We start from the raw sequence: 21,913 nt of genomic DNA on the forward strand, positions 1-21,913 counted from the left end.
TTTTATCTCATGAATATCAATGGAAGAGAGAACTAGAGGCCCAATTCTTCACCTCTACATCAGCTGTGCTGCACCATAACTCGACTGGAGTCACACTACCATCAAACGAGTATAATAGAGAGGAGAATCAGCACCAGCATTTTTTTAAAATAAGACTTTGCCGGCAGAGGAAAAGAAAACACTCCATGCTCAAATCACTTGTGGCATTAGCACCATTTCGATAGCAGGCTCCCATGTCAACCGCTTGACTTTTTCCTCTCGATTTTTCTTTATCTTGCATATGTAATGATCTTGATAAAAATATCAATTGGGGGAGCTCTGCACGCCAACTCTCAGTCTAAACAACATGCCACTTTCTCCTCTCCTGATCTAGAAGTGACGTGTGCTGCTCTCCAGCATTTTGTGCTGGGAGATCATTTATACAAGACGATAGGGGATCAAAGTCAGAATGACAGATCTCTGCCCTGAGAAGCTTACCAGAGTGTCATCAGGCTCAGGATGGGTGCTTGGAGTGTCCTATGCCTGAGACAGCCAAATTCTATGTTTTGCCTCATAGCCTTTGCTACAAGGATTTTTAAAATCGGTTTCTCATGCTTCATTCCACGAGTTTGCCAGTGACTTCCCCTTGTGTCTCTTCCTTTGCATAACTAAGGGATGGATGTCGTTGGCTGAAGTCTCAGTGTATGTCAGCGCTGTGCAGGAGCATTCACAGGGCTCCTGGAGATGAGGAGCTCTGCAGAGGTTACTGCTTTGCCCATGGGGCATAGCCACTGTGTATATGCCTCAGCAGCATACAGGGGTAACTCGTGGAGCTGTATGAAACACGTGCCTTAGAAAGCAAGACTTGACAGAGAAGAGCCCTCGTGTGATGGGTAGGGACAGATAAATAAAGAAGGGTCAGGAAAAGCATTTCCCTGCAAAACCAGAGCACAAAGCAAACTCTCTGACACTGCACTGCTCAGCGTGCATTAACAGGCAGATGCACGTCCCACAAACAGGACGAAAGTTTGATTAGGTGCAGGCTGCCTCACCTGGCTGCCACCCCTCGGGCTGCTAGAGGTTTGATTGAGTTGGCGTATCTCAGCATTTTCTTCTGATCCACTTTATCCAGAATATTTTTGCGTAGCACTCTAGCGAGGCTGAGCTCTCCATTGCAGACTAGCCGGAACACCAGGTCCATCAACAGCTTTAGAATCTCATCCGTCAACTCCACTAAGCTGAGACATGAACGGAAAACCCAGAGCACATGTCAGAGACGAGACATTAAAGATGACATTCCCCATTTACCTAGAGCCTGTATTAAGGACTTCCCCTCTTTTATCATGAAAAATTAGGACAAAATTCAGAAATCAAAATTAGGGTGAGCTTCCCCCATGGAACTGAGCAGTGAAAAAATTTATTTTGCAGCTCTGACTTCCAGGCACCTGTGTAAGGTTATCTTCACCCCCGTGTCCACAAAAGGACATCATCCCTCAATTAGAATGGCCTGGCCTCTCAACACAGCACCCTAAACTTCCCCAATCTGGCAGTTCTGGGTAGCTATTCCTGATGTGCTATCTCAACAGCTCTTGGCATAATGGGCTAGCCTTCTCATCTACACACTCACTTGGCTGCAGCTGCTGCTATGACAACCAGCCTCTCTGGGGAGACTGAAGCACCTACAGCTGGCTACTGGGGACTGCTCAATAGCATCTCATGCTGCACTCCTCCCTGGAGTACACTGTGGGTCACCTCAGTAATCTTTCCCGCCTCCCCCACCTCCCTAAGGGACCAAAGTCCTGAGTCACTCTCAAACCAGGGACTCTTGCATGGAAGCACAACAAGGCCCCAGCTGAGACACTAAGGCAGCCGAGATAACTGCAGTGACTTGTCATTAGGGATGTCCCTAGAAATCAATGCATTTAGTGTTCTGCCTCAGACTCGGATCTAGGAGAGTTAGCTCAGCACACAATCCAATTCCTTTTCCCACAAGCATAACTGAATCCAGGCCATTCCAGTTCACTCTCTGGCCAACTTTTCCTCTCTTTCAAAGATCCCCCCTCAGATTGTTTATTTTTGAAGTCATAAGGAAGACCCCGAGAAGGCACCCTGAAAACCTGCATTTCCCAGCCAAGACCCCAAGCGTCCAGCCCTGCAGCAGTCTCTCTGATCTGGGGAAGGAAGTTTCAGGTCTCCCCCACAGATATGGTTTACATTTTTATTACCTCCCACCCAGGCCCCCAAACAAAGCAGGAGGGACGCTCACCACAGCTCGTCCACCACTCTCACCAGCACGAAGAAAGTGTTCTTGCTGACTCGCTTCTTAAACGTGTCTGGGAAGTGACAGAACTTCTCATACGTTGGCCACAAGTTAAAGAATTTACTCAATCCAGCCAGGCCAATGTTAGCTTGTCTGAGGAGTGCCCCAATAGGTTTCCCAACAGGATCACTGCTTTTTGCCATGATTGAGACCAGCACTCAATTTCTAGGAGGGACGTGAAATACTAAAGGTGGTGGACTGAGCAGTATAGGCTGCATGTAGCAGGGAGGGGTTCACACCACTCGATGGGTGCATTAACAGAGGGGGGAGGTGGTGTACCCTGAAACCATCATCTCTAAGGTGACAACTGAGTCAACTGCCAGTCCAACAAGTTACTGTCACTCCCCTTGGTCTCACTGTGGCATCTGGTCTCTCTTGTAACAGCACAGAGCTCAAGGCCCAACCCAGTCTCTCATTCTGTCAGCAGGCAAATGTCAGAGGTGTTTCCGGTCACTTGCAGACAACACTCGTTGTTGAGGAGAGTTGATTGACCTAAAGAGTCCTGCCCAGTTCAAAGCCGGCAGGGTGATGGCTGCAGTGGTTACTGGTGGGGAATGTATGAAGGACCAACATGGATTGAGAAGACTACTTCAACCAGAAGGTTGGGCTGGGAAGGAAGGGGTGAGAGGAGAAGACAATAACCAATTAAGATGAATTTAAAACAACAACAATAAAAAGGTCTGGAGCGTAGATCTCCAAATTGTGGTTCTGAATTTCCAGCACCTCCTAAAAGTGAGTATTTCACTGCTGACCTCAACATGAGAGGTTCTGTGTCCAGTGTCCATTAGCCAAAGCAGTAGCAGTGGGACCATCATCTCTGCTGAAGATGGAATGATGAGCTGCGACGCTGGACAGCACAACACCAGGCCCCGATGTGCAGCCGCAGCAGTAAAACCCCTGAGGCATTTACATTGTGCGTCTTTAAAGTGCAGCACCTCAGTGCCAGTAGCAACGGAGGGAGTTATGGGACGGGATCCAAGGGAAGGGAATTCTAGATGTAATATTCAAGGAACAACCTCTGTACATCATTACAGATGCTCCTGTCAGCAGGTAAAGGGCCATAGAGAACCATAGTGTGAAGAAGACATTCTCTGATGTGCTGCACTCTTGGTGGCAGAAGGGAGGTCTAAATACTGACAGAGTTTAACTCTCACCAGTAACCGCACAATCATCAAGCCACACACCACCGCTCTGGGTACAGCTGAGAAGCAGCTGTGAGGGGTGATTCCCAGCTCAGGTCAACATAAACGTGCTAGCTCTGCTCAGGCTAGCATGCTAAATACAGCTGTCTGGCTGCAGCAGTGACTCGGGCTAGCCATCCGAGTAAGCACCCAGGGGGTCAGGCGGGATTGCACTCAGGTGGCTAGCCCAAGCCCCTGCCTGCGTGACCACAGCCACACTGCTACATGGAGCACACTAGCTTGTGTATGTTTACCCATGCTGGGAATTGCATCTCTCAGCGCTGTCCGGACATATCCTAAGAGGTCGGTAAATTTATCCCCATTGTACAGATGGGGAAGCTGCGGCACAAACAGGTGACAGACTTGCGCAAAGCCAAACAGTGATTCAGAGCTGGGATTAGAACCCGGGCATTCCTGGCCCTCTCTCTTGTGCTCAAGACCAATAAACCATGTTTGCCTTGATTTGTCCCGTCAAGTATGCTAATTGATTTGCACTGAAGTGAAGAGATTGTGCTGTAAACTATGAATGCCTGCCCAGGAGCTAATAGGGCGTGTGCCACCCATGTGGGCTTGAATATATTGCGGACTGCTTTGCCAGCATGCTTTGGATTAGGCCATTTCCCACTCTGCCTATGAAGAGTTGAGTTCAGTGCTCCGAGCCTGGGCGGGGTCAAGAGTGTCACACTTTTGGAAGGATATCTGTACTGCAGCTTCTTGATGAGCTCTTCAGGGGTAATGAATGTTCTGTACGTTGTCAAAAAGGCTTCACAGTACAGCACCAGATCTAAAGAGGAAGGCAATAAAACTTCAGTCAATTGTGTCTTCAGAAGGAAGCATGCTTTATACTGAATCCTACCTTTATTGTGTCTTTACAAAAGGAAAAAAAAAAAGGTAATATGGAGGCAAACTTCTGAAAGAACAAATTAATATCCAGCTTTGCAGAAACACTGCAGTATTATTTCTTGCCAGCAGGTGGACCTAATGCACAAGAGCAATAGCAAAGTTCCCTCTACCCAGGGGTGAGCAAACTTTTGGCCCGAGGGCCACATCTGGGTGGGAAAATTGCATGCAGGGTCATGAATGTAGGGCTGGGGCACTGGGTTGGGGTGCAGGAGGGAGTGTGGGGTGTGGGAGGGTTGTGATGTGCGGGAAGGGGCTCAGGGAAAGGGGTTGGGGCACAGGAGGGGTGTGGGGTGTAAGAAGGGGCTCAGGGCAGGGGGTTGGTGTGCAGGAGGGGGGCGGCAAGGGGCTCAGGGCAGGGGGTTGGGGTGCAGGAGGGGGCTCAGGGCAGGGGGTTGGGGTGTGGGGTGCAGGTGGTGTTCGGGGTCTGGGCTCTGGCCCAGCGCCACTTATCTTGAGCGGCTCCAGGGTGGCAGTGGCGCACAGCGGGGCTAAGGGAAACTCCCTCCCTGTCCTGGCTCCGTGCTGCTCCTGGAAGCGGCCAGCACCACGTCCCTGCGGCCACTGGGGGAGGGCCTGTGGGTATCTCCCCCGAAGCTCCCATTGGCCACAGTTCCCCGTTCCTGGCCAATGGGAGCTGCGGGGGGTGGTGTCTGCTGGCAACGGCAGCGGAGCCCTCTGTCCCCCCCTCCCCCAGGGGCTGCAGGGACGTGGTGCCAGCCGCTTCCGGGAGCGGCGCAGACAGGGCAGGCAGGGAGCCTGCCTTAGCCCCGCAGCACCATGGGGGTGGCAATCCCGCAGGCTGGATCCAAAGCCCTGAGAGGCCATAGTTTGCCCACCCCTGCTCTACCCTGTTGGTCTGACTCCTGGCTGTAACACACTGAGATTTGCTTAGAGCAACCACCTAGAGGATCAGCAAAGATCATCTCTCTCGGAGAAGAGGGTCTTTAATAGTAGGTCAAGCAAAAGTACAATAAGGCCCCTGGCGATGGGTCCTTAGGGCCACTTTCACGGCATTACTGCTGATTTTGCAGTGTTCGCAAAAAGTAAGCCTATTTCCAACAAGGGAAATAGTTAATACCACTGCAAATATTGGCCAGTAAGGGGTGCTAGAGAGCATACAATATGCTGCTATGCCATGCCATCTCCACAACAGGATACCAATGGCTTTGTCTACAGTCATGGGATTAGGAGATGGAATTTGAACATGAGAGTGAGAGATGCATCTATAAAGTTAAGTATGGAATGATGGCGTCACTTCATCTGGGAGAAAGCGGTAACAGTGGAGGCTCATCGTTCTATGAACACAGGTGAAATGAGTTTGGCAGTCTCAGCCCAAACCCTCGCATTCTGGCCTGACTGATCACTTCTGTTCCAGAGAAGCTGCGACAGGAAAAGGAGGTTGCACGTTAGGACTGAAATACATTGGCAGATCTGGGGGAGAAGGGCTGGTCATTACAGGTAGAGGTTCATTAGGGGTTTTAGGCCAGGGTGGAGGTGTATTAGCAGCGATGCGTGAGAAAACTTCCACAGCACCTGCACATGCCAAGTTTCCCTCAAACCAGGCACGTCACCCCCAAAGTTCCTGAGCACTAATGTCAATCCATTGCTTTGTTACAAGGGTTGGGGGAAGTGGAAGCAGGACAATCACTCTTATCGGTCTGCAGCGTTTCACTTGGCAGTAACCTGACACAGAAAGCTCCTTACCGCTGTTCCTAAATCAGTGGAGAGCTGCTGTCTTTTAGTTAAAGATGATCAGATATAATCTCTAAAGCAGGGCGGATGGGTGGTCATGTCAGAGGTGAGCTCTGTGCCTTGTTCAGCTGTAATCCTGCATTTGCAGCGGGCGTGCACAGCCATGGGCACTTAGCTGGCCCCAGGTTTTATTCCTAACGACCACAAGTCTTCTTTTATCCCTTATTCCACTTAGCTCTGCTACTCAAACCTAAATGGACAAGGAGCAGCAACCGGGAGTGGAGTTATATTTATTTGGGGTTCCCATCCGTCCAAAAGGCATTGTGAGGTAATACAGCTGGTGTACTCTGGCACCCAGACCTGCCAGGAAATTCATCTTTAAAGGAAAGTCTCTTAACCATACCTCTCTCTGCAGTTCAGCTGATAGATTTACAAGCCCTGAATTCTTCTTATCGTAAACTTAATTCATTAACCCTCTCAGTCTCCTAAACACTGGGTTAGCATAGCATAAATTCCTCTGTTTTAACTTGCATCAACAACTTGGCACAGCATGCAGGGGTGAATTTGCCCACTATTATAAGAAATATACTACACACCTCTCTCCCCCTCCCACTTCTCCCTATTGATGCAGGGATAACTGTTAACAGGAGAGACTACTGCATATCTAAAACACACAGTGATCTGCGTCCATGAGAAGTGTACCAGGCTCCTCACAGCCTTTCCTCGATGCATACAGTCTCTTCAGATTTCATCATTTTCACACAAGTTGTCCAACGTGTATCCCTCTAGCAATTAGCTCTCCAAAAACAGAAACATGGTGGAAGAGGCTATTTCTAAGAGGCTGCTGCGCCAAGGAAGAGCAGTGCTAAATGGGAGCTGATAAGCAATCCATTCCACCTTCACCGTTTTCTCCTATGCTTCAGGAAAGGTCAGGAATATTTCTGTAGGGGTAAGTATGTCCTGGCTGGCTGCAGGGTGCTGGCTAGCAGTCTCAAATGCCTAATGCTACAGAACAAAACAGGGTTCATTTAAAAATGAAATATATTCCTCCTTAAAATGATCAAATGCCCTGAGTGGCTCAGTGGGTGAGCGTATCTGGCTGGCAATCCAGGAGAACTTCCTCGGTTTAGGCCAGTGCAAATGTCTCACTTTCACTCTTTGGAAATGCTGCAAAGCCCATCTTTATTCACAGGGCTTGGGGAGGGAGGGTTGATGTTTGGGGAGCTGGATTTTGGGGTTTAACTGGATAGTTCAATTAATATATCATTATAATTAGAGTAGTGAATAGAATGGTTAAAATTTGAGCGCTCGGTGCTTAAAAATATGCAAAGTGTTAACATTATGAGATTCTGTGCTGAAAAATCCAAATAAATGAAAGAACCTCTTCACCCACCTCCCACTTTTATACATGATGACAAATCACCACTCAAGTTGGCATGATTGGTTGCCCATGCATAAGAGGATCAGGGCTGGACCAGGAAGGATGCTCCAGTTGAATTTGAGATGCACTGGTAGAACAATGCTGGGACAGCTCACCCAGTGTGTTTGGCTCAATCCAGTGATATTACTCACTTCAATGCTAAATTCACTCAAGCCATTCCCACCCCAACATTAAACTGAAGTCAATAGGTTACAGAGCACAAGTGTCCCTTTGAAAACTGAATCAATGGCACAAGGTGCCATTCACAATTATTCTTCCCTAACCCAACGACATTTGTTTGCAGGTCGAGTGATGCCAAGGCAATGGTGGCACTCGTTTGCATTGGTATGCCTCGCCCTGCAGAGCTAGACTCTGGACACGGAAGAGTTAAAAAAATCATCGCGGTTGAATTGAACGGTACAGGAGCTTATCCAGCTTAGCGCTGTTTCGCCCAAGATCAACACAATCCCCTCTGCCACATTAATGCAGCCCTCCCCATTTGGTCCACGTCTGCCTATGGGAACACAGTTGACAGGCAACACTACAGAGGTTTGTAGCATAACCAGAAAAAAGCCACACCAAGCTGCAGACTCCCAGCTTGCTCCATTCCATTCACTGTACCTTTCCGGTCAGTCTCAGTTGCGTGGACTAGCAAGATATCCCCGGATCCACCACGAACATCTGGCCCATCATCGCCCTGCAATGAGAAGAGAAACAGGTTGCGCACAGGAGACCGAGCCCCCTCTCAGCATGGCCTAATTCCTTAGTGCCTAAAATGCAGCGCTAACGTGTACATTTCTTGCAACTCACGCAGCAAAGCGTGAGCTGGGACAAGGTGTCGAGTACCAGGCCAATCCTGTGATTTAGTGGGAGTGCTGTTTTGACTTACAGTCTGGGTCACTCACTCCTTCGGCCAGGCTGGGAAGTGCAGCGAAAGCTAAACGCTTTGCCTGTGAGCAGACGGAAGAGAAATATTTTGTGCTGCTCACCGGTGATCATTCCAATGGCTATTGAGGAGCAGCAATAGCACGTGATCATACATCAGAGGAAGTTTGTATGCATTATGATGAAAAGGGCGTAGAGTGAAAGATGCACATTCAACCTTAACTTGGGCATTTCCTCTCTTTTGAATATTTAACTGTGCAAACGGATGCTGTATTAATAATTCGGTATGTTTAATTTCCCAGGTGTGCGTGGTGGGGAATGGGATGATAAAGGAAAGAGAAAAAGAGGGGGAAAACACATCTCCAAACTTAAAAGAAGGTGCTTCAGTCTCTAGAGTAGCACACTACTAACATTATATAAAACTCCATCATTCTTAAGGGCTTTACATGGAATATTTCTGCCGGGAAGAGACTGGAATACTACCTGGCTCCTTTGGACTATTTCTTTGCTACTCCAGTATACAAAGTACTGGAAATACTCCTGATTTACAGACATGGAGCAACTGTGCCTAAGATGTGATTTTTCAGGTGAAACTCTGGCAAGGCTTATGAAATACCACTTAAAAAATGAATAATAGCTTCCGGCTCTCCTGCAGATCTTGGCTGTCCAAAGAACACTCCCGTAAGTGCCAGTAAATGATATAGTGTTTCTGTTTTCCAGAACTGCCCCTTGACAGTCTGAAAGCTTCAAAGGCCTTGTATATTCCCTCGAGCCCTGCATCAGAAACAGCTTTGTTCGGAATATCAGCAAGTAAGCGTAGATGTCTGTCAATGCACCCAGAACCAAGTTGTTTCTCAAGTGCAAGAACAGCTATTTTGCTGAGTAGTTTGTTTGCACTTCTGAAGCCATTTAGCAATTCAGAAACTAAATACACTTAGTGCAACTTCTTGCTGGAGACTAATCCGTATGCTAAACCTTCATTCACACTTAGAAATACAGCAACTAAGCAGCCTGACTACACACCCATGTTCAATTACTGTATTTATCATAGGCTATGTCTATACTGAGCTGCACTGCAGGCTCTAGAGTTATGAATTGCAGAGCGCACCAAAATGTTGCACTCTAACTGCCCCAGGTGAATGCTGCTGGCGTGAATGAAAAGGTACCTAGTTTGCAATAATATGGTACCTAGTTCATGTAAACGTAGTCCTTTGTCAAACAGAACTACGTTAATGCGAACTAGGTACCTTTTCATTCATGCCAGCAGCATCCACATGGGGCAGCTAGAGTGCAGCATTTTGGTGCGCTCTGCAATTCATACCCTATAGTCTGCACTGGGGCCCAGCATACACAAGCCCTTGGAATCTCAGCTGTTGCATTTCGGAGGCTGGTACAGGCTGAAGAGGTGGAAGACACAAGAACGTGCTGGTGTTCAATGAGACGGCCCGTGCTTTGTTAATGAACTCATGGTCTGACGCCGATGCTTCCTTTCCAGGCTGGTGTCTCATCTGATTTCAGCACAATTTACACACAAAAAGCTGCAATGCATTGCTTCTGCAAACCAGTTTTTCCTATTAGCTTGCACAGAGGCTGGCTGTTTGATTCTCTTTCTCTAAACTCATAGTCAACCAGATTTCATTAAAGCACAAACCAAGAAGCATGAAAGTGACTCTTGCAGGCACCTACCTCCTGCTTCAGTGTCAGCCGAGCCATAATTTCATTGTGGTCAATCAGGGTCAGCTCATCTACCTCCTCCTCTAGCGATGATTCCAAAGCATCCGGTGACTTTTGCTGCCTGGAAGAGAAGCAAAAGACCATCAAGATCATTAATCATATAGATGGAGAAGCAGAGAGACAGGTCACATTGAGCGCACAGTGTCCAGGCCTTCATTAAATGGCCCAGACACTACAGGAAGTCTGACACTCTAAAAGTCAGGGAACCCCCCTGCAAACAAATCTGAGTGTCTGGTACTAATACTACAGCTTTTTGCATCCCTGGGAAAGGAAAAAGACTGAGGCTGATAAATGAAACCTTCAGGAACAGAGCACTTGTCCAGCCAGATTTCTGGCTATTAAAAAGAATTTAACTACAGCATGCATGACTGCACACTTCAGCGTCTCCATGCACTGTCTGCAACATCATCCCTCACGTTATTATAGCATGAGAACCAAGGAGCCAAGTGATTCTGCAAACTTATGGATGTCGGAAAATAGACCGTCCATGGCTGGAGTATCTCTTTAAGTTAATTCATAATCTGTTTTGCTGGCAGAGGGCTGAGACGACAAGATCTCTCTCGGTTGAAAGACATGACAGAAATTCTGTTTCTCTTCCTGCGTTATACAGCTACTCCTCTAGCTCCAAGGGGAGGTGCTCTTGTTGTGTCTTGTACAGATTCCCCCTGCCTGGCTTCCTATAATACTATGTGCGAATTCTCCAAAGACACCTCTACCCCAGTGTCTGACCATCATGGAGCAGTCTATATTTTCATCAGACACTAAGCTTAGTAGGAGAGTTGTGTTGCTTCCTTCATTGCAATGATTAAAACCCTTAAAGCAACTGTCAACTTCCTTGGGACAGAGACAAAAGTTAGTGTGTGTGTGTGTGTGGTACCAACATGCATTGCCTCTTTGTTTATTTAGAATGAGGATTTCAAAATACTGCAGAGCCTGGAAGGGATATAAACCCTCCTGCTTCTGGGTATGAGCTAATCTCTAACTAACAAGGTCAGGAAGAAACTTCCTTTGGGTAGGTAATTCTGTAACTGCCTAATACAGGATTTCTTGCACCTTTCCTCAGAAGTAGCTGGGACTGGGCACTGTCAGAGACAGGAGACAGGATTGGGCTGATTGTCTGATCCAGCACAGCTGCTCCTACATAGGGGCTGCATCAAGCACTGTGGGTTTGTTAAATCACCCTGCACAGCCTAGATTTTCCTTGTTAGGTGGGATTTCGTTTCTCATGAGACCGTCTAATTTAATGGGTTAAAAATCTTGACACTATCAAGGCAGAACATGAAACACATGGCTTGTTTGGCAGTGGGTAGAACTAAAATAGCATTGCTCAGGCATTGCTGTTTTGCGGGGCTGGGGGAGCTGCAAGTTCAGGTCAGGCCCACCTCTCACCACCATCTCTGCTTTCCTTCCCAGTGGTGCTGCTATGCGAAGTGGAGTCTTTGGGGTGGCCGTCTTTGATGGCAGGAGATTCCTAGAAGAGAAAGAAGCTTTTGATCATGACATGGGATCCTGCAATCACTGGTCATCCCACACTCACAAAGCTTGCTGCCTCTAAATGGCCCTTTACTGTAAATTCCTATGGAGGGATTAAAGATTGATGCAAGTTAATGCCAAATGCCAGGAAAACACAGACGTTAATTAGACAGGAAATTTGGGAGCATCTCTGGAGACTTTAATGTAGCTATTTTGGTTTGCTTTTAAGGTTGTGAAATTATGCTGATAGTTACAAAACACAAGTCAGCTGTTGACCTGGATCTTAACCTTCCCCCCAGACTTTTTCATCAGCCCTTGCAGTTGACATGTACTTCCCTTCTGCTGAATTAAATGCACTCTGCAAGACAGCTCTAAACTTTTCACTGCAACTCCTCTTCCTCTTCCAATTCCTTCCTAGTTACAGCCCCCCAAAATCCCACTTGTCATAATGTGTGGATGTAAACTACCTTCCCTCCCTCATCTCGCCCATCAGAGGAGGTTATGCAATGATGATCAACTGCTGTGGAAATGATGCTAACGTTTAAAAAAGAAAAGAAAAGAGCAATCTGAACATAAGGCATATAATAGCAGGTATGCAGTTCAAAGCAAATAAAGATACACCTTAAACTAGCCATTTATTAAGGAGGAAAATAGCTATGCGAGGTAAATGGAATTATTAAGTTTACAGTGCTGTAGTTGAGAGCTATTTAGCACTATGCTGAGTGATCCTTGGAGGTTCAACATATCAATCTGAGAGGATTCAAACCACCTTTCTAAAAATCAGAATCACCCTAGAAATTTTACTGTCAAGCCAGGGATTTTTATGTATCTGCAAAGTTGTGCTAAGTTACGTATAGCGAGAAATGTTATAAAGTCTTATTTCACTGTTAAGAACTAGCTGAATGAGATGAATGAGGAAGGGGAATTGCCTGATTGTCAGAGGTGTAGATAGAAGGGAAGTGGTAGAAGCCTCATTACTTGAGATGTTTAAAACTAGACAGGGAACAATCGTATATTCCAGGGAACAATCCCACCTGGGCAGAGGAGTGGACAAGACAGAACTTCACAGATCTTTGCCTTCGCTATTTTCTACAATATAACAGGAAGATGATCAGTGGCACTGAAACACTTTTTATAGTGGGGGTGCTGCGTCCCCCCTTACCCCTGTCCATGCCTCCTAGAACTGACTCCGGGAATGGGGGGGATGTGGACAAGGGTAAGGGGGCTGAGGCTGGCAGCCAGGACCCTGGACATGGGGCCGGCAACTGGGACCCCAGGCACAGGGCCAGGAGTGGATCCCCACGTAAAACCTGAGGGTTCTGCAGCACCCCCCACACCCTTAGTTCCCATGCCTATGAAGATGATCCCCTCTGTGATGTGATTTACCCTGTCTCTTGTAGGAAACAGCTAAGATGAGCCCTGTGCAGAGGAGGAGGAAAGGGTTAATAGACTATATCAATCACTTACTTTGTGTCCCAACGGTGATGAAAAAGGATGGTATTTTATAAACACAAAATTGATTTTAAAAAGCCAAAGCAGTTAAGAGTATTAGTAAAGAACTGGCACTGCCAAAGATGCTGCACAAGTCAAGGCTTGTACCTTTCCAGAAAACAAAAAAAACAAAAAACCCAACCCTCGTGCACACAGCCCTAAACAAACTGCAGAGCACGCTGAAGCAGCTTTAAAGGAAAAGCAACCACTATATTCTTAAAAACGTTCACCCAAAATCTCTGAAGCCAAGCAAGCATCATCTGCTCTCCATCCAACTTGAGATTCCCGTCTAGAGAGAAAACTAAAACAGACAAGCAGAATGGCCCACCATCAAAGCATTGCATTCAGCAAAACACAGAAGCACCACAATATGCAGGAGAGACTTATAAAAAGCATGTTATGCGCTGCATGAACTCAGCATGCACCAAGCAGCCCCTTCCAGTTTACTTACTCCTTCAGAGTGAGGGAGTTCCCCGTTGCTTTGGCCAGAGGAATACAGATTGACGTATTCACCCTCACCAGCCTCCTCACTGGCGTTTTCACTCTATGGGAGACAGGATGAAAGGAAATGTGTCACGGTGCCCCTGCACCCAGCACTTAACCCTAACAACGTGTGCAAGTGAACATGCCTGGCCCATGCCCTGGCAAGAAACAATCTCTCCCCACCCACTGGCACTTGGGCTGGGAACCTTTCCTCTGGCGCCAATGGAAGACTGCCACCACTTTCTTATAGCTCTGTACTTTCACTGAGAAAATCGCTATTTCCCAATTCGCAAGGACTATCCAGAAGGCCAAGAGGTACGGCAATCAGCAGCAGGAGAGCAGCATGGATTGGTTTGTGAGAGCTACCACGGAAGCCAACTGTTGGATATCACAGTGTAACCAAATGCAAATGCAGACTTCAAAGTTACAGATGCTGAACATTTATAGTTTAAAACCAAAACACCACAATGGGACCTAGCTACATACTCTATGCCCGCCACAGTAATCATGGCTTGATCTTGCAGTGTAGATAAGACCAGACTGCGTTCCCAAAGCATTCCATATAGCACAGGATTTTAGCATAGCTTGGAAATGTCATTGGAAACACAGCTCAGACCATAGCTACAAATGCAAGACAAAACCACATTGGGGGTGCGACGGGGGGCACAAACTGTGTTGTAGGAAGGTCCCACAACAAGGAAAATGCAACAGTGTAGTTAGTTAGGACTGAAGAATCCGAAAATCAATTTCTCCTTTGCTTACTTGACAAGCCCTGAATTTAGGAAGGTGCTCCCCCTACAGTCAGAACCACCAAACCAGTAAACAGGTTTCAGAGGGGTAGCCGTGTTAGTCTGTAACAGCAAAAACAACAAGGAGTACTTGTGGCACCTTAGAGACTAACGAATTTATTTGGGCATAAGCTTTTGTGGGCTTAGTCTTTAAGGTGCCACAAGTACTCCTCGTTGTTTTGTCAAACCAGTAAAGTGCCTGATCTCAGCGTTTTTGTGGGAAACAGAGACTATTGAATTCTAGTCTTTACAGGCAAGTGAAAGAGGAACTGCTTAGTTTAAAAATGTAGCTGCCACGCACAAGCCTCCGCATCGGTTTTCTTAACAGATCTGGAACCTTAAACTAGTGTTGCCCAAACTGATACCGTTCTCCAAACAGATCATCAGACTAATACCTCTGGCTGAGCCAACCAGTGCCTGATGCTGCCCATTCAACAGCGTGCATGCTAATCAGCAATGGAGCTCAGGCTGTTTGCAGTCAGAAAGGGGTTTGGAGAAGCCCCCAAATCTGTTTCAGATTAGAGAGGACAGTAAGTAGTTATAACGCACTGAGGCCCAGTCCAGAGGCTCATCATTAAGGTAGAGGTGGGGAGCCTAGAGTACCAGTCACAAAAGCCCGAAGTTCTAGTAACCAGAGTGCGTATGAACCAGGGGTCAAGAACTACTGTCTTAAACAGATTTTTGTTAAAAAGCTCTGCCTCTCCTTTCTTCAAACTCACACCACGACGCTCCTAGGCAGCTACAACTATTTCTTTACCTCTCTCTTCTACCACCAGTTTAATATTTAGGGAGAGTTTCCAACCTGCCTGTTTCTCTCACTACTTGTGACCTTCACTTTTATATTTAAACGATCTCTCTGTCCACACACACAGAAATCACTTTAGCTCACACCTGGGTTAAGTGAAAATGTGTATTAAAACAAGTGATAGTTCTTTAAAAACACATCCTTGGGTTAAGGTGCATTATCTCTTTGGATATTCTCACCGAAGATGTCTGGAGAGAATCAGTGAAAGAGGTTTCAGAAGGAAGGCAGACAGGAGCATTCCCGTTAAAGCTGCTCTCCTGAGAAGAGGAGTTTGGCACATCCACAGTGCTTGGTGACTGGCTGGCTGTGGTTGGCACCGCTAGGTCAGAGCTCTGAGATTGATGGACAGGTGGAAAAGGCAGGGTGGAGGAGGAAGAGGAGGTAGAAGAAAGAAAAGGAGGAATGGAAGCTTGGTTGTGAGGCACAAAGTCCTGTGAGTAGGACCTAAACACAGATTTGTACTACAGGATGCAAAATGAACAACGCAAAAACAAGGAGGATGGGAAAAATAAAGAGACAGACAAAAGAAAAAGTAATTAGATTAATAATAGTTTAGCAGTGACAGCACAAGGTATTTCTAACAAAGGCACCTCTTTGTTGAGAGGCAAAACTAAACGGAGACAGCATTATTTTATCATCTACATACGAGAGCTGGAATCATAACTGGGACATCTGCCAGGTTCTCTCTAGGTAAGGCATGTTCATTTTAGAGTAGCAGGCTGCCCATCTTACTGAAGACAGGGAAAGGGGACAAATGGAGGTCTTCAGTCATTGGTGGAAAGAGAGATTCTGGCTATTTTTGTACAAATAATGACAAAAGCTGCACCCTGCCAATCATGTGAGCCGGTGAAGACACACACAGGCATACAGATACCATGATGATGAGAGAGGTATAAATACCTAGACAGAGAGAAGTATTCTGTGTGTATATTACTTTTTCAATGGGTTTCCATGGGACATATACTTAAGAGGCTGTTTGCTGCAACCATATAACAGCTATTGTGAAAATTCTGCTCCGTAGATCTAGAACCATGCAGAACACAGAGGAGAATGTCTAAATATTGTCTTCAAAGTTATGCTGAAAGATAGGTTAAGTTACAATCACAGAAGCCATTATTCCTTTCCACTTGAGAAGTGCTAATTGCCCTGAGGAGCAATGAACTCTACATTAAAACCAACCTCTCATTCAGTGGCTCTCAGAGAGTCTACTGGAGACGAGATGAAAGGAAATACACAGTCTGTATGAAACTCTGTTGTGCCACACATCCTTGCTTTCTAGGGTGACCAGATGTCCTGATTTTATAGAAACAGTCCCGATATTTGGGGCTTTTTCCTATATAGGCTCCTAGTACCCTCCACCCCCTGTCCCGATTTTTCACACTTGCTATCTGGTCACCCTATTGCTTTCAGACTCTTACCCAGACAGTACTGAATGGGAGTAAGGTGGAGGGAGTACACCATGCCAAGAGAGCTACAAGAAAACCCTCACATATCACTACATTTGTTACTGGTGAGGAGTGCAGTCAGGATGACTCAAAAGCAGGAATTTAAATAATGAGGCAAATGAAGCTAAATCTGATGGTTACTGGTGTATTTTAAAATATGCACAGGAATGTAGCCAGGAAGCCTGAAGGAAGAATCAAATCATCCAATAAGCTTGGGAGAAGCTGTTGTACATCTTGCTGACGATGGACTTGAATGCACTGCATAAGCAGAGTACTTTGCTATGATTTTCTAGAAGTGCAAATGAAGGTTGCCGAAACCACGCTGGATAGAAATGCTGCTACATTACGAGAAAGGGGCAGGGGGGAGCGATAGCTCAAAAATTTAAACCAAGCTTTTTCACTATCAGAATTTCAACAGCTCACCTCAGTGCTTAATAGATGAGGCATGCACAGATCATAAAAACGAAGTCCGTCACCTGAAGCAGAGTGAGAGCATTTGGAGGTGTATGTTTCAGTCCTTAGCTTTATTTTTCATCTTGGAAACATTTAAAATGTACAATGGCAGTAAAATCTAAACCAAGGAGAAATCAAGACATGCCTCAGGCCAGGGTCTGAGTATTAAAGCTTTACCACTACAAAGTGATCATGAAACAAAATGAAAAGGTCAGTAGCTAGATTTTACCTTACTCCTTGAGTAGTTTCCCCTTCTTGTGTTGTGTGTGGAGCCTGAGCTAGTTTCTCTCTGTGTTTCCAGAGCCTAGACTGAATCGCAAGACAGGACACCATAGACAGGAATAGAGGGGGGTGCTTTGGAAACAGAGCTAAAAAGACTAGACCAAAAAAAAAAATAAATAGAAAAGCAAATCCTTCCCACATGCATGTAGCTAAGAGGAGTCCAGCTCCAGGGCCTGCTAGTCTCCCTTCCTGCCCATTTCTTTACAGATGAGCAGGGCTGGCTCTGGGGAGACTGTCAACTTTTGGTGTGGCCTTAGTAATGCTGACAGGTCTAATCTCCATATTTACTTTCAACTGTTTGCATAAAGGCTCCACTTTTATTCGTTTTCACTTGCCTGGCACAAAACACTAAATCCCTAGGAAGACTCCAGGCTCATGACATCATTCTGGCTCAGCAGATTGATTCTGCCTGCCCTGTCTCCCCTGATATTTCATGATCTCACTGGTGTTAGTATTCTGATAATGCCACATGCTCCAGGCTAGTCCTCAATTAGGAAGGGGAGCAATGTGAATGGGGAACGTGGACTAGCTACCAAATACCCACAATAAAAGGCAGCTCAGCTGCACTTTTAACATTGTGGTCATAACAATGGAATTTCTCTGCTCCAATTAGAGCAAATCTTCATCCCAAACATGACCTGGGTCCCTACTAACCTATCTTTAGCCTCCTAGGGAGCGTTCTGCACGATGGACTTCCTGCTGCTACAGGGGACAAGAGACATATACACAATACAATATATATAACTTTGCACTTACATAGTACATTTCATCTGAGGATCTCAAAGTGCTTTGCAAAAGGCAGCTATTATCTCTCATTAAACAGACTGGGAAACTGAGCACAAAAAGGACCTAAATGGCTTGACCAAGCTCGCAGGGAAAGTTAGCAGTAGGGTTGGGAATAGAAGCCAGGCCTCCTGACCTTCGATCGCCCTGCTCTAATTACTAAACAACACTGAACTCAAAATCAGACTCATTCGTTTCTACAGCAGAGGGGGTTTACGAACTAGCATTTCATCTTTGGAGATGAGCTTCAGAGCTGATTTAGGTCGCAAGTGTAAGGAAATTGGTAGCATAAATCTAATCCATTTTGGACAGAGCAAAACTTTCAGCAAAACTTTCATAGTACAGTAAAAGCTGTTTTATCCAGCATGTTGGGGGAATGGAGGGTGCTGGTAAGTGAAAAATGCCGGTTAACTAAGGGCTGGTCCACACTAAGCCCCCAGTTCGAACTAAGATACGCAACTTCAGCTACGTGAATAACGTAGCTGAAGTCGAAGTATCTTAGTTCGAACTTAAAGGTACTTACCGCGGGTCCACACACAGCAGGCAGGCTCCTCCGTCGACTCCGCCTACTCCTCTCGTGGAGCAGGATTACCGGCGTCGACGGCGAGCACTTCCAGGATCAATTTATCGCATCTAGACAAGACGTGATAAATCGATCCCAGAAGATCGATTGCTTGCCGCTGAACCAGCGGGTAAGTATAGATGTACCCTAAGAGGGAGGGAGTTTGGGTGTGGGAAGGGGCTTGGAGCAGCAGGTTGGGGCGCAGGAGGGAGTGCGGAGTGCTGGATCCGGGGGCTGCTCACCTCAGGTGGCTCCCTGCAAGCGGTGACCTCTCCTGGCTGCTCGTCAGACAGCTCTGTGTGCTGCCTCCATCCGCAGGTGCCGCCCCCACAGCTCCCATTGGCTGTGGTCCCCAGCCAATGGAGCTGTGGAGCTAGCACTTGGGGCGGGGCGGGGTCAGCATGCAGAGCCACCTGCGGCGCATCTGCCTAGGAGCAGCCGGCACAGATTGCCACTTGTGGGGGGCCGCCCGAGGTGAGCAGCCCCCAGATCCGACACCCCAAGTCCCCTCCTGCACCCAAACTCTCTCCCAGAGCCCACACTCTACACTCCCTCCTGCGCCCCAAACCCCTGCCGGCCCCATGCCAATCGGACTATAAACCAGAATTTCAACAAAGATCAGAAATGCCGGTCTATAGAGCTTTCCGATTGGTGAAGTGCCGGATAAAACAGCTTTTACTGTACTTGACAAAACTGGCAGATTTAGCTCAGGCCTGGTAAGTCTACCACAGTGTTTCTCAACCTTTTTGATATGAGGGATCAGCTTGCTGCCTTCCTAAACAGCGTCAGGGAGCTCTCAGGGACCAGTGCTGGTCCACGGACTGGTCGTTGAGAACCACTGCTCTAGAGGATCAGTGGGTGATGATACAAGTCGCTGCACTGAGGCAGGCTGAACTGGTAGATGTTTCAGGTTGAGACTGAGGCATACTACAAGGGCTTGTGAAGGAAGCTTGCACAGTGTCTGTCTCAACCAGTTTAAGACAGATCTTAGTCTCAATTCAAAAGCACTTTAGTGCCCAAATATACCATAACATTAGATTCAAAAAGTTGGGATGGATATGGGTTAATTAATACAGACCAAGTTCTGTACTTAATGGGTCTCTCTTCTCTGTCCTCAATAGCCCCTCAAAATGTAATCTCAAAATCTATTATTACATGATCTTAACAGGATACAAAGAAGAACTCAGCTTGCTGCTATGAAGGAAGCAGTGCAGGGGATGCTCTGTAGGCTGCTATTAATTAACCTTGCTGCTCTTGCCTAACAATTTTGGGATATTGGGTCTTTTACAAAACAAGCCAGCAAGGCCCCTCCTTTCTGCTACATTTCAGTGAGCAGCTCTGGAATTCAAACTATGCAGTCGTGCTGGGACAAGAGCCAAGCATGAAGCATACTTTTAAAGGGGGAAAACACCCAGTGTTTGAAATACTGTCCCATATGGTTCCCATTTCTGCTAATCTCCATCCTAGCACACAGCTGCAGCATGGGCTGCTACAATGACTTCAACAGAGTCTGAGCACAGGAGATTTCTCCTAGAAACACTGCTGCTCGTTTAAAACCATATTGACTTGGAGTGGGGGGAGAGGAGAGTCCGTTCACTCAACGGAATTGCAACAACAACAACAACAAAAATCACAGCTGAGAGTTTATCTTGGAAACTGGTTAGGGCTTGTTGTTCTTCCCATTTCTGAGAGGCTTCTGCAGGGTCAGCAAGATTTTGGCTCTGGCTGCATCGGGACAGACTCAAACTTCACAGCTTTGCTTGTTTGTAAGCTGAATGCTTCCAAACTAACTTCAGGGAAGCCAGAAAGCAGGCAGTGTGCAACCTGAGCCTTTGGGAAAGAGCATTTAACTCTCCCCAAACTCATGCCATGCAAATGCCAGACTGCCTGAGACTAGTACTGCTCTAGCACAGCCTCCCAAGAGGTGCTGCCAACTACCAGCACTAGAAAAGTTAGCACCAGTGTGCAACTCTGCTGTTATTCCCTAAAATGAAGTTCCGGCCGCAGGTTTATTTGCTTCTCTCTCCTCACTAGGCATGGATGGGTGGCTACAGAAAGCCAACACAAGTGAAGTCCTACATACATTCACATGTATATTCAGAAATTGTTTTGGGGAGGCAGTTAAATATTTCTGTGGTCCTCAATTAAATTAGGCCAGAGGAGACTATGACGTGTGCTGTGCATAACACAGGTATAAGGAATCCCTTCTCCCCCACCTGTCAGTGCATTCATGTATCATCTGCCATTCTGGATGAGCACACCCAGGAGTGGTTTTATCTCACAAGGACAGTAGGGAGGCAAGCTTGCCCACACCTGAAAGCTCACCTGACACTAAAATCATTTCGACTCAGTGTCTCGTTCTCTGTGACAGGACTCCAGGAATTGCATCACTGAATATTTCCAACTGTTTGCATCGAGGACGACAGCTTTACACCACTAATCTCCTCAGTGTCTCAGGATGTCCCAGCGGTCAGTGTTGCTATAAACACTACCTTGGATTAGCTGGCAGCGGATGAACCCACTATGCACTTATTGCAGAGGTGATGTTGCTCTACTCCTATCGGGGAGGTGTGACTATATACAGCAGCCAGGACAGGGTGTTTACAGGTCGATGTTAATTGATTCTGAGACGTAGTCATTTACATCATAAATACAGAGCTGGACTCAATTAAACGGCTGACGGAGCATTTATAGCATCAGTAGTCACACACACTGTTAGCCTTCCCAGCAACAGCCTAGTTAATAACAAAGTTGAGTTCCCTTGTCAAGTTTATCCCGACTCCACTCTACACCCACCAGGTCAGCCAGAGCACGGTATTTTTAAAATATGAAGCTGTTACTGATCTTCTGATCCTCTCTGCTACTGTATCAGAGGGGTAGCCATGTTAGTCTGAATCTGTAAAAAGCAACAGAGGGTCCTGTGGCACCTTTGAGACTAACAGAAGTATTGGGAGCATAAGCTTTCGTGGGTAAGAACCTCACTTCTTCAGATGCAAGTAATGGAAATCTCCAGAGGCAGGTATAAATCAGTGTGGAGATAACGAGGTTAGTTCAATCAGGGAGGGTGAGGTGCTCTGCTAGCAGTTGAGGTGTGAACACCAAGGGAGGAGAAACTGCTTCTGTAGTTGGATAGCCATTCACAGTCTTTGTTTAATCCTGATCTGATGGTGTCAAATTTGCAAATGAACTGGAGCTCAGCAGTTTCTCTTTGGAGTCTGGTCCTGAAGTTTTTTT

The 21,913-nt window shown here is 46.6% G+C and overlaps 1 protein-coding gene across 5 annotated transcripts in view; it reads right to left on the reverse strand.

Annotated features, from left to right (window-relative positions):
• RAPGEF1 (Rap guanine nucleotide exchange factor 1) overlaps nucleotides 1–21,913 on the reverse strand; it is a 127,637-nt gene that overhangs the window by 8,723 nt on the left and 97,001 nt on the right. For 2 of the 5 annotated variants that reach the window (XM_024193078.2, XM_024193075.2), the window contains 7 exons: nucleotides 13,530–13,622; nucleotides 11,497–11,585; nucleotides 10,067–10,175; nucleotides 8,117–8,192; nucleotides 4,180–4,264; nucleotides 2,246–2,338; nucleotides 1,032–1,217 (listed from right to left, as the gene is read on the reverse strand). In XM_024193078.2, the coding sequence (XP_024048846.1) occupies nucleotides 1,032–1,217; nucleotides 2,246–2,338; nucleotides 4,180–4,264; nucleotides 8,117–8,192; nucleotides 10,067–10,175; nucleotides 11,497–11,585; nucleotides 13,530–13,622 (731 nt within the window). Of the gene's footprint in view, nucleotides 1–1,031; nucleotides 1,218–2,245; nucleotides 2,339–4,179; nucleotides 4,265–8,116; nucleotides 8,193–10,066; nucleotides 10,176–11,496; nucleotides 11,586–13,529; nucleotides 13,623–15,333; nucleotides 15,616–21,913 lie in introns of all 5 variants that reach the window. The other 3 variants (XM_024193079.2, XM_024193076.2, XM_024193073.2) reach the window with 2 other exon arrangements.

The sequence above is a fragment of the Terrapene carolina genome, unplaced genomic scaffold (genome assembly GCF_002925995.2).
Source record: "Terrapene carolina triunguis isolate 2854851 unplaced genomic scaffold, T_m_triunguis-2.0 Scaffold238, whole genome shotgun sequence".
NCBI lineage: Eukaryota > Metazoa > Chordata > Testudines > Emydidae > Terrapene > Terrapene triunguis.